The following is a 12,130-nucleotide window of genomic DNA, read 5'->3' on the forward strand; positions in this document are numbered from 1 at the left end:
ATGTATCCAATGAAGTGGACTGTAGTCCATGAAAGTTTAAGCTCAGATAAATTTGTTAGTCTCTAAGGTGCCAGAAGTGCTCCTGGTCTTAGAGACTAACGCATTTATTTGGGCATAAGCTTTCATGGGCTAAAACCCACTTGATCAGATTCATGGAGTGGAAAATACAGTAGGAAGATATATAGATATAGATATATACACAGAGTACATTAAAAGATGGGGGTTGTCTTACCAATTCTAATGAGACAATTCAATTAGAGTGGGCTATTATCAGCAGGAGGAAAAATCACTACAAGTTGGATATGGAAAAATTGGAAAGAGTCCAGCAACAAAAATGATTAGGGGGCTGGAGCACATGATTTATGAGGAGAGGCTGAGGGAACTGAGATTGTTTAGTCTGCAGAAGAGAAGAATGAGGTGGGATTTGATAGCTGCTTTCAACTACCTGAAAGGGGGTTCCAAAGAGGATGGATCTAGACTGTTCTCAGTGGTGGCAGGTGACAGAACAAGGAGCAATGGTCTCAAGTTGCAGTGTGGGAGGTTTAGGTTGGATATTAGGAAAAACTATTTCACTAGGAGGGTGGTGAAGCACTGGAATGGGTTCCCTAGGGAGGTGGTGGAATCTCCTTCCTTAGAGGTTTTTAAAGTCAGGCTTGACAAAGCCCTGGCTGGGATGATTTAGTTGGGGATTGGTCCTGCTTTCATCAGGGATTGTATTAGATGACCTCCTGAGGTCCCTTCCAACTTTGATAGTCTATGATTCTATGATTCAATGTGCTGGCAACTGAAGTCTCCCATTATCACCATTTTATCCAACTTTGTAATCTCTTGATATCCCCCAACACTAAGCAGTGACTCCTTTTCCTGATCGGGGCTTGGGAGTGTGACCCGTCTAGCTTATTTGTGATCTTGTGATTTGGGCCTCTTGAGAATTTTTATCTCAGGAGCTTCTACATCCCTGTGCCCAGTGGGATGGGAGTGTCTATAGCTGAGTGTATTCCGAGAAACTCAGCAACTGGGGATGATGGTTTCACTTTCAGGTTTGCTCATTTCCTTTTCTGGGGAGATTCTGTGTGAAGCCCTTGGAGAAAGCACTGAAGTTTTCTGAACTCTCCTGTGTATTAGAGCCAGGGAATCTGTCCACCAGGTAGGACTGAGCCAAATATCTTGACAGAACTGAATTATATTGGTTTGTACAAACATCAGAATTCTTTGTTTCGTCCTTTTCTGGTCTCCAGGAATCTGTCTGAGCCTGTCAGCCCTGGGACTGGCCTGTTTTATAGGGCCTCGGGGGTGGAAGCCAGCTGCTGGGGTCTGAATTGTGAACAGAAACCTGTGGGATAAGTGTTGGGTGCTGCTAAGTTGCCTTTTCTCTCATCTGTCAAAATTATATTATTTACCTGAGCCGGAGAGTGTGTATTTAGTGTCAGATGCCTGGAAGCTTCTTGGTGTGGAAGAGCCTGGATTTTTGTGGCCAGCAGTATGATTAAAAAATCCATTTCACTTGCTGCTATTTCTGTGTCTGCTGAACATTCTCATGCCCTTGGGGGTTTGAACTGAGCCAGGTTCATTAGGACTTTGTGTCCTGATTAGAGAAGTGAGTTGTGTGTCTGTGTCTCCTCCTCTGCATTAAGAATATTGTTTACTCCAGCTCATTGGCTTTGCTGTGTCTTCAGTTAAATGTCTGTTCAGTTTTTCCTCTAGCTGGTTTCTTTTTATGAATGAGGATGGCTCCATTTTTGCTGAGTTTTTAGCTCAGAGATTCTTTCTTTGTACGATGTTTTCTGATTTATCCTGAATGTCATGTTCCAAAGCTATTAAAATAAGCTGCCCTCTAGCTGCAGCCACAATCCTCTTCCACCTGACCAGGGCTCACTCCCCCACTACTAGTCTGGAATCAACTTCTGTCTCCAGACTGGAACCTCATCCCAAGTCTCCATTAGATTGGAAATGCCTCATCTCCTTCTGGAAAGAATCCTCACATCCTGCACCCACTGGATTAACCCCAAACACCTTCCCTGCTGAGCAAGAACTTGCCTCCCATGCCTAAGAGACCAGAAACTCCTGATCCCCTGCAGGGCTAGAATCCCACAGCCCTCTCCTGCCAAACTGGGGCTTCTTCCCTGCTGAACAGGAAGCTCCGCTGCCCCACTGATACCTTTAGACTCTTGTAACTGTTAAGTGATTGGCTAAATACTATTTGAATTTCCCTCATATGATCTTCCCACATAGAATTCATGGTCTGGAGGATCTCTTGCTCTTGTCACCCATGTAGGTTATACTCTTTTATACTTTGTTCAGTACATTTGTTCTATGACATGTTACTAAGGCCTGGTCTACACTATGTGTTTAAATCGATTTAAAAAGCGTTAAATCGATTTAACGCTGTACCCGTCCACACTACAATGCCCTTTATATCGATATAAAGGGCTCTTTAAATCGATTTCTGTACTCCACTCCGATGAGAGGAGTAGCGCTAAATTCGATATTAACATATCGGATTACGGTTAGTGTGGACCAGAAGATTCGACGTTATGGCCTCCGGGCGGTATCCCACAGTGCACCACTGACCGCTCTGGGACAGCAATCTGAACTCGGATGCAGCGGGGAGGTAAACAGGAAAAGCCCCGCAAACTTTGAATTACATTTCCTGTTTGCCCAGCGTGGAGCTCTGATCAGCACGGGTGGTGATGCAGTCTCAAATCCAAAAAGAGCTCCAGCATGGACCGTACGGGAGTCTGATCGCTGTTGGGAGATGATCGCTGTATGGCGCGGGAGACAAATCTGTTGTATCAGAGCTCCGTTACAGAACACGAAATGCCAAAGCGTTTGAAAAAAAATCTCCAGGATACACAGCGCTGCGTGACAAGCATAATGGGAAGCCAAAGACTCAAATGGGCTCTCGGATGGAGAGGGCACTGAGGATCCAGCTATCCCCAGTCCCACAGCAGTCTCTGAAAAGTATTTGCATTCTTGGCTGTAGCTCTCCCAATTCTGTAGGTTCAAACACATGCGTCCTGGCGTGGTTCAGGGAATAAGCTCTCAGTTTCCCTCCCCCCCACCACGTGAAAAGAAAGGGAAAGAAATCATTCTTGACTACTTTCAATGTCACCCTATGTGTACTGAATGCTGCTGGTAGACGCGAATGCTGCAGCAGTGAAGAGCAGTATCCGCTCCTCTCCTCTCTCCCTCCCCGGGGTAGATGGTGCAATATTGGACTAGTAACCGTCCTCGGTGAATATCTAACATGTTGACATCGAGGCCAACATGTTGGTTACTCCCCAGTAGATAGGACAGAACGGCTAATAACCAGCTTCATCATAGCAAACTGGGGGCTTCAGCCCCCCTTCCCTTTCCTGTTAAAGAAAAGATTCTGTATGCCTGGACTGGTCAAGCAGCAGCATGCTGGGCTCCTCTCCCCAACAACGCTTATGTCCTGCCCCTGGACTATCATCGCGCTGGGAGGCTGCCTCCCCCTCATTTTTATGTCACTAAACACTGGAGTGTTTTTATTCCTGCATTCTTTATTACTTCATGACACAAATGGGCAGGACAACTGCCACGGTATCCCAGAAGGTGGGGAGGAGGGAAGCAAGGGGTGGGTTGTTGCAGGCGCATCCTCTGTGAATACTGACAGAGCAGCTGTGCTCTGATACACTGGTCCTCTAATAACACTTGCCCCTTATTCTGTCAGACTGACTCTATTTTTAGAAACCATAAGGGAGGGATTGACTCAGTCCCAAGTGAGTCAATCCCAATTTTGCTTTTGCGTTGCGCCCCCTGGCCGATTTCAGCCAGGGGCACTCATGATAGCTGCGGACAGTACAGGAGGAGAAGAGATAAAACCGTCATCTCAATCTTGCCAGTTTACTCCAGCAGTAGACGGTACAGAATGACTGGAACCATATCTGCTATCATGCAAAAGCAAGGGAATGCTGCTGTGTAGCGCTGGAGTATCGCCTCTCTGTCCGCGGCATCCAGTACACAATACGGTGCCGAAAGAAAAAAAAAAGCTGAACGGGCTCCATGTTGCCGTGCTATGGCGTCTGCCAGGGCATCCAGGGGAAAAACGGCGTGAAAGGATGTCAGCTGGATGTTTTCCCGGAGAAAGGAAGACGACGACATTACCCAGAACACCTGCAACAAAAATGATTCCACCCAGAATTCCAAGGGGGGGGAGACTGCGGGAACTATGGGATAGCTACAGAAAGCTACCCACAATGCAACGCTTCAGAAATCGACGTTCTCGGACCATGGACGCACAACGCCGAATTACTGTGCCTAGTGTGGCCGCATGAAATCGAATTTATAATATCAGTTTTATAAAACCGATTTTAGCTAATTCGATATTATCCTGTTGTGTAGACGTGGCCTAAGGTGTTCTTTAAATAGAAAAATAAATAAATAAATCACCTTCCCACGAGGGAGATATTGTGTAGCTGCCTCAGTAGAAGTACAATTATTTGCCGAATAGGGAATAAACATTCTGTTTCCCAGACAGGATGAACTTTTGATCCAAGTGGTTAGCCAGATTTGGGTTCTTGTGTGTTGTTCTAGCTAAGAAGAAAGATTGATGATACAGCCTTTGACACTCTGTACCCTATGTGACACCCTGTATCCCTTGTTCACCACTTTTATATGATATATTTTGTACAAAGTATGCCTTAGGCGGTATCTTTTGAAATCCCATAATCTGCTGAACATCATTGTCCGGTTACTATGTATGTAACAACACTGCACTTAAAACTATGAGATTTTACACTATGGTTATAACTGAACTGTGTTGTATTTCTAGGTACTGCCAAAAAGCCAGTTTCTCAGAGATAAAGGCACACTTGCATGCCAGAAAGGTGCTACAGAGCCATTACCGATATAATCGGACATTCACCAGCAGGGGGGAAGGTATTTGCAATTCAGCTGAAGGACAGCTTGCAGTGGAACTGCCTGAGCCCTTTACCCAGCAAGGATTTTTCCAACACAAAGGGTTGGTGTATAGGAAGGGGGGGTGTCCCTAGGCACTACTCCTTCTCTCCACTTGTCTTCTTTCTGCTCATGACAACAATGAATATCTAAAGACACTGAACCAAGGGGAGTGGTCCCAGGCTGGAAGAAGATACAACCTGTGAAATGTATTACAGCTAATGGTGAGACAACCTATTTTGCTTTTAGAACTATCAGCCTTGGTAAGGTTTAGGAATTAGTTTGTGGTTTTATCTTTTTATTTCTTTTGTAACCAGTTCTGACCTTTATGCCTCATCACTAACAGTCACTTAAGATCTATCTTTTTCTAACGAATACATTTATTTTATTGTTTTATCTAAACCAGTGGGTGTGTTTTAAGTGTTTAGGAAACTTCTACTTGAGTTAACAGAGACTGGTGCATAAACATTACCCATAGTTGGAATGTCAGACTGACTATGTGCTTATACTACTCAGGAGAATTCTGAGGACACAGGGCGCACATTTCTGGGGGGAGAGGCTGGGGCTGGTGGTATTCAGGTGTCGCCCTGTATATAAATCATGAATGGCTGGGCATAGCATTCATGAAGTCAGCTGGGAGTGATTTTGCAGGCTAGTGGCTCTGAGTGAGCAGAGGCCTGGGGGGTTATTGCTCAGTCGAGCACCCCAGTTGTGGTGCTAAGGGGACACAGCAGCCCAGCAGTTCAGATTGCACTTAGGGAATGTCACAGAGCCAGGTATATTCTTTGATGCCATCTTATTTATTTACAAAGAATGGGCGATGGGGATGGAACACTTGGTGATTCCCTGTTCTGTTCATTCCCTTTGGGGCACCTGGCACTGGCCACTGTTGGGATACTGGGCTAGATGGACCTTTGGTCTGACCTAGTATGGCTGTTTTTGTGTTCTTAAGTCCTGTTTCCCTGAACACTGTAGGAATCCAACACAGGAGACAGTTTCTTGCCGTTCCAATCCCCTTTCCAGCCAGCACTCTGTGCCCAAAAATCTCTCTCTCTTCTCTTTCTCTCAGGACCACATTACCAGCACTTCTGTTACTGTCTGCTTCGCTTTCGGGCTGCTTCTGTCTGTCTCTGTGGTTCAGCTTGGGCCACGTGGGTCAGTTTCTGCTCAAGCTTTTCCATGTGCCTGTGTTTTGGGCGCTATTGCTGTTGTTTCAGCCACCAATTACATGGCTTTTTTACGCTTACCCTGAGTACAAAGAGGTGGTTACACTTGACCCACAACAACAAGGTAGAACCCAACACATAACAGTATCAAGCAGAAACTCATAGGGGACAAAAGCCAAATAGGGCGATCATGAATCGGAGATCACATTGTCTGTGTAACTGTGCTGCTGGTGCGTTTTAGGGCTGGATTGGCCTCTCGCCTACTACCATGGCTTACTCTGGAGCTTCAACAATTGAGATGCCAGCCCTGGGCCGCCCTCTTCGGCTGGGGATGCTGTACGACTGCCGCAGCGACACTCTCATACCAGGTACGCTTAGAGCAGCACCAAACACACTTGTATTTGTTAGTTGTAGTTTATGGACCTCTTGTCAACTTACCTACCTTGTGGGACCCTTTCAACATAACACCTGGTTCACTCTTTTCCAAACCAGGGAAAGAACAGATTAAAAAATATTTTGATAAGGTAGATGTATTGAGGTCAGCAGGGCCTGATGCATTCATCCTAGGATACTTAAGGAACTAGCTGAAGCAATCTTGGGACTGTTAGCAATCAGCAGAGAACTCATGAAGAAGGAGTGAGGTACCAGAGGGCTGGAGAAGGGCAAACACAGTACTATTTTTAAAAAGGGGAACAACGAGGACCTGGGGATTTATAGACTAACTTTTGATTTTCAAAAAAGGCTGCATATCCATCTCTTTTGGATACTTTAGACACAGCAAATCTGATATCTTGGCAGGGGGTTGGACAAGATGATCTTTAGTCTCTTCTAACCCTTTAGTGTGTGTGTTTCTCCTTGAGGTGAGCTTTTTGCTTGTGGTCTGTTCATTTGGGGACCGTGTGCTGAGCCTAGTGGCCTGCTAGGCAAGGCTCAGAGCTTCTTAACGAGGTTTTGATTCCCAAGCCTTTTAGCGTCCATCAACCCTTAACCAGGGAGCGGAGCTACTCAGGGAGAACCGCGGTTAAAAAATCGACTCCTAAGTGACCCGAGGAGCTGGCGACCAGGAGCCACTAACAGGGGAGTTTTGCGAGGGAGCTGAGCGAGAGAGCAGGGGATTAGATACCCTTCATTAACATTTTTTAAATTAAAAGGCAATAAACGTTCCCCTATAAAAACAAAACATCAGCAAAGGAACCAGCTGCAGCAGTCAAAAGACAATGCAGGCAGAAGCCCAGCGGCAGAGTGGGGGCTACCCAGGTTATTGCACCCAGTGCAGCATGAATGATTACCTGCCCTAGGGGTGGGTGGCGTGTGTGTGCATTCGGTGCAAGGAGCTCCTGGCCCTCAGAGACTGTGTACAGGCTTTGGAGACCAGAGGAGGAGCTAAGGGAGACAGAGAGGTACAGAGATGAGACTTTCCAGTAAACAGTAGAATGGTCCCACCCCCGGTCTGACAGCCTCTGTGTTGTTGAGGATGAAAGCCTCAGGGAAGGAGAAAAACCCACTTGAACAGAGGGAAACAATCCCATAGTTGGGACACTCCTACACATGATGTTGTGGTGTCCTCTCGCACTGAGGATCTCTCTCCGGGGTGTGGAATTCCAGTTATTAGGAAAAGACAGGTAATAGCAATGGGGATTTTATCATTAGAAACATAGATAGCTGGGTTTGCAGTGGCTGGGAGAACAGTATGGTGACTTGCCTGCCTGGTGCGAAGATTGTGGATCTCTCGAGACATCTATACAGACTTGTGTAGTGCTGGGGAGGAGCCGGTGGTCGTGGTACATGTAGGTACCAATGACATAGGGAAGGACAGGAGAGAGGTTCTGAAGGCCAAATTTAGGCTGCTAGAGAAGAGACTGAAGTCCACGACCTCCACAGTAGCCCATACAGGGCCAGTTAGACAGGCAGAACTGCAGGGTCTCAAAATGTAGATGAGACAATGGTGTGGGGAGGAGAGGTTTAGATTTATTAGGAACTGGGGAAACTTTTGGGATGGGGGGAGCCTATATGGGAAGGATGGGCTCCATCTAAACCAAAATGGAACTGGATTGTTGGCACTTAACATTGAAAAGGTTGCAGAGCAATTTCTAAACTAAGGGGTGTGGGAAGCCGACACATGGTTTGAACAGAGTCATCCCTTAGGAGAGGATCTATTAATAGAGATTCTCTATGTCCTAGTAAGGAGGGGAGGATGGAAGATGATAAAACACAGGTAGGAGCTGATGAGAAACAGTCCAATGGAAAAGAGTCCTATTTAATCACTACACATAATGGCAGACAGCTAAAAAATGACTTTTTTTAACTTGATTACATACCAATGCTAGAAGTCTGAATAATAAGATGGGTGATTTAGCGCAGTGGTCTCCACGGTGGGGTGCGCAAGAGGATGCTTCGGGGTGCGCGGCAGGAGGAAAGCTGCCGGAGCAGAGCCGCTTTGGCAGTTCGGGCGGCGCTTTTTTTTTTTTGGCTTGGGGCGGCGAAAATGGTAGAGCCGGCCCTGCGGTGCAGCAGGGGTTGCGTGCTCAAAATTTTTTTACTGATAGAAGTGTGTGATCAAAAAAGTTTGGAGACCACTGAACTAGAGTGCCTCATATTAAATGAGGATATGGATATAAGAGGCATCACAGAAATGAGGATAATGAGTGGAATGAGGATAATCATTCCATGCTTATGGGAAGGGGGTAGGTTTAGAAGATAAAATAAAAAAAGAGCAAGTTAAAAATCACTTAGAAAAGTTAGAAGCCTGCAAGTCACCAGGGCCTGATGAGATGCATCCTAGAATACTCAACGAGTTAATAGAGGAGGTATCTGAGCCTCTAGTTATTATCTTTGGAAAGTCATGGGAAACGGGAGAGATTCCAGAAGACTGGAAAAGGGCAAATCTAGTGCCCATCTATAAAAAGGGAAATAAACCACCCAGGAAACTACAGACCAGTTAGTTAACTTCTGTGCCAGGGAAGATAATGGACCAAGTAATTAAAGAAATCATCTGCAAACACCTGGAAGGTGGTAGGGTGATAGGGAATAGCCAGCTGGATTTGTAAAGAACAAATCATGTCAAACCAATCTGATAGCTTCTTTGATAGGATAACGAGTCTTGTGGATAAGGGAGAAGCAGTGGATGTGGTATACCTAGATAGTAAGGCATTTGATACGGTCTCGCATGATATCCTTACGATAAACTAGGCAAATACAATTAGATGGGGCTATATAAGGTGAGTGCATAACTGGCTGGATAACCGTACTCAGAGAGTAGTTATTAATGGCTCCTAATCCTGCTGGAAGGTATAACAAGTGGGGTTCCGCAGGGGTCTGTTTTGGACCAGCTCTGTTCAATACCTTCATCAACGATTAGATGTTGGCTAGAGTAGCCTTATCTAGCTTTCGTTGGAATGGAATTACTAAACTGGAGGGATTCGCAATGCCTTGGGGACAGGGTCAAAATTCAAATGAATTGGACAAATGGGGGAATATGGTTCTGAGGTACAACTGGGATGAGTCTCAATAAAGACAAATGCAAATTGCTCAACTTAGGAAGACTGCATCAGTTTCACACATAACAGGATAGGGAAGAGACTGTCTAGGAAAGAGTTGCAGGAAAGAGATCTAGGGGTCGATAGTGGAACACAAGGCTAAATATGAGTCAACAGTGATGATACGTGTTGCAAAAAAAGCAACATGATTCTGGATGCATTAACAGGAGATGTTGTAAACAAGACCAAGAAGTCGTTCTGTCCGCTTACTTCTGCGGCTGGAGGGTGGGTGTTGGCCTCAGCTGGAGTATTGTGTCAGTTCTGGGCACTTGCATTTCAAGAAGATGTGGAGAATTGGAGAGGGTCCAGAATAAGAGCAACAGAATGATTAAGGTCTGAGAACATGACCTACGAGGAAGGCTGAAAGAATTGGGTTTATTTAGTCTGGAAAGGAGAAGACTGAAGGGAAATGTAGCATTTTTCAGGTATGCTAAGGGTGTCATCAGGGGAGGAGAAACTTGTTCACTTAGCCTCTACTTGTCAGGAACAAGAGCAAGGGCTTAACGCAGCAAGGGCAGATTACGCTTGGACATTAGGAAAAAGTTTCTAACTGTCAGGGTACGTTAACCCACTGGAATAAATTGCCTAGGGAAGTTGTAGGTTGTGGAATCTCCATCTCTGGAGATATTTAAGAGTAGGTTAGATAAATGTCTATGCGGGATGGTCTAGACAGTATTTGGTCCTGCCATGAGGGCAGGGGACTGGACTCGATGACCTCTCGAGGTCCCTTCCAGTCCTAGAGTCTATGAATCAATGGGACACAGTAATACCAGGGTACAAAACATATCGAAGAACAGAACAGGTCGTGCTGGTGGGGGAGTGGCACAATATTTGAAAGAAAGCATAGAGTGAAATGAAGTAAAAATCTTAAACCAAACCAAACTGTACCACAGAATCTCAAGAAATTCCATGCTTGAATAATAAGAATATAGCAGTAGGGATATAATTACCGACCACCTGACCAGGATGGTGATAGTGACTTTGAAATCCCCAGGGAGATTAGAGAGGTTATTAAAATTAAACACTCAATAATAATGGGGGATATCAACTAGCCCCATATTGACTGGGTACATGTTACCTCAGGACAGGATGCAGAGATAAAGTTTCTTGACACCTTAAATGACTGCTTCTTGGAGCAGCTAGTCCTGGAACCCACCAGAGAAGAGGCAATTCTTGATTTAGTCCTAAGTGAAGCAGAAGATTTGGTCCAAGAGGTGAATATAGCTGAACTGCTTGGTAATAGCGACCATAACATAATAACATTTAACATCTTTGTGGGGGAGCAAGAGGGGGAACACCACAGCGGCCCAACACTGTAGCATTTAATTTCAGAAATGGGATGTCAAGGTGGATTCCCCACTCTGGCACTTCGAGTGCAGAAGGTGGGGGCCCACAAGGATGCTAAAAATTAATACTGGCCACTCCAGGATTGTATTAAACTCCCAAGGTTACAGCTTCTCTCTGACTGTGGATGGGTAAACGCTGCCAACACCCAAGTGCAAAACCCCTTTGAGGACCCAGGAAGGTACACTTGGGAATTCCTCCCTGTGGGATACCCTCAAGCCCTTTCACCTCACCACCACCCCCTGGGGAAGAGCTGAGAAAAAAACCACAAAGGAAATCAGCTGTTGCCACTAGCTAATTAAACAACATGTGCACAAACCTCTTAGGACACAAAAATCCAATTCTGCTTTTAAAAAGGGAAAATTTTATTAAAAAAAAAAACAGAAAGAAAATACATCTGGGAACTCAGGCTATTGCTATATTTTAAAAGAAACAACTACAAGGATTAAACCCCAAGAATATCTTTCTTGAGGTCCAGCATAAAGGTTAGAAGCAAAACAAAAGCACCTGGGGTTAGCACAGAGGAGTCTACAAGCCATAAAGAAACAAAAGGGATAAACCTAATTGTGTCTTCCTAGACATTTCCTGATCTACTTACATATCTGGGGTTTTAAATGAGCCGCTTCTAGGTATGAGCCTGATGATTTTTTCATACCTGGCCCCAAGCTTCTTACAGCAGAGTTCTGCCCTGTTCCCTCGCTCCCAGAGAACAACCACAGACAGACAAAAGGGGAGTCTTGTTTCAATTTTAAAAAGTTCTAGCCTTCCCATGGGCTCTCCTGGCCTGGTTCCCACTCATGTCTTTTAACCCTTTACAGGTAAATCATAGAATCATAGAATCATAGAGTATCAGGGTTGGGAGGGAACTCAGGAGGTATCTAGTCCAACCCCCAGTTCAAAGCAGGACCAACCCCAACTAAATCATCCCAGCCAGGGTTTTGTCAAGCCTGACCTTAAAAACCTCTAAGGAAGGAGCCTACCCTGAAAGAGAGGCTCCAAAGCAAGCATACGATCTAGCACTGTTCCTCAGTGGTGCAGATGAACAGAACAAGGAGTACATGGTCTCACCGCAGTGGAGGTTTAGTTGGATAATTAGGGAGACCACGTCTATTTCAACTAGAGGGTGCGTGAACACTGGCAATGGTTACCTAGGGAGGGTGGAAT

General features: G+C 45.4%; 1 protein-coding gene across 1 annotated transcript in view; it reads left to right on the plus strand.

Moving 5' to 3' along the window:
• The first annotated feature begins 1,063 nt into the window (after positions 1-1,063).
• LOC116838056 (stonustoxin subunit alpha-like) overlaps positions 1,064-12,130 on the plus strand; it is a 26,344-nt gene continuing 15,277 nt past the window's right edge. Inside the window, exons 1-3 of the mRNA XM_032803048.2 lie at positions 1,064-1,147; positions 4,796-5,144; positions 6,328-6,454. Coding sequence (XP_032658939.1) covers positions 5,142-5,144; positions 6,328-6,454 — 130 coding nt within the window. The 5' untranslated portion in view covers positions 1,064-1,147; positions 4,796-5,141. The remainder of the gene's footprint in view (positions 1,148-4,795; positions 5,145-6,327; positions 6,455-12,130) is intronic.

The sequence above is a fragment of the Chelonoidis abingdonii genome, chromosome 2 (assembly GCF_003597395.2).
Source record: "Chelonoidis abingdonii isolate Lonesome George chromosome 2, CheloAbing_2.0, whole genome shotgun sequence".
NCBI lineage: Eukaryota > Metazoa > Chordata > Testudines > Testudinidae > Chelonoidis > Chelonoidis abingdonii.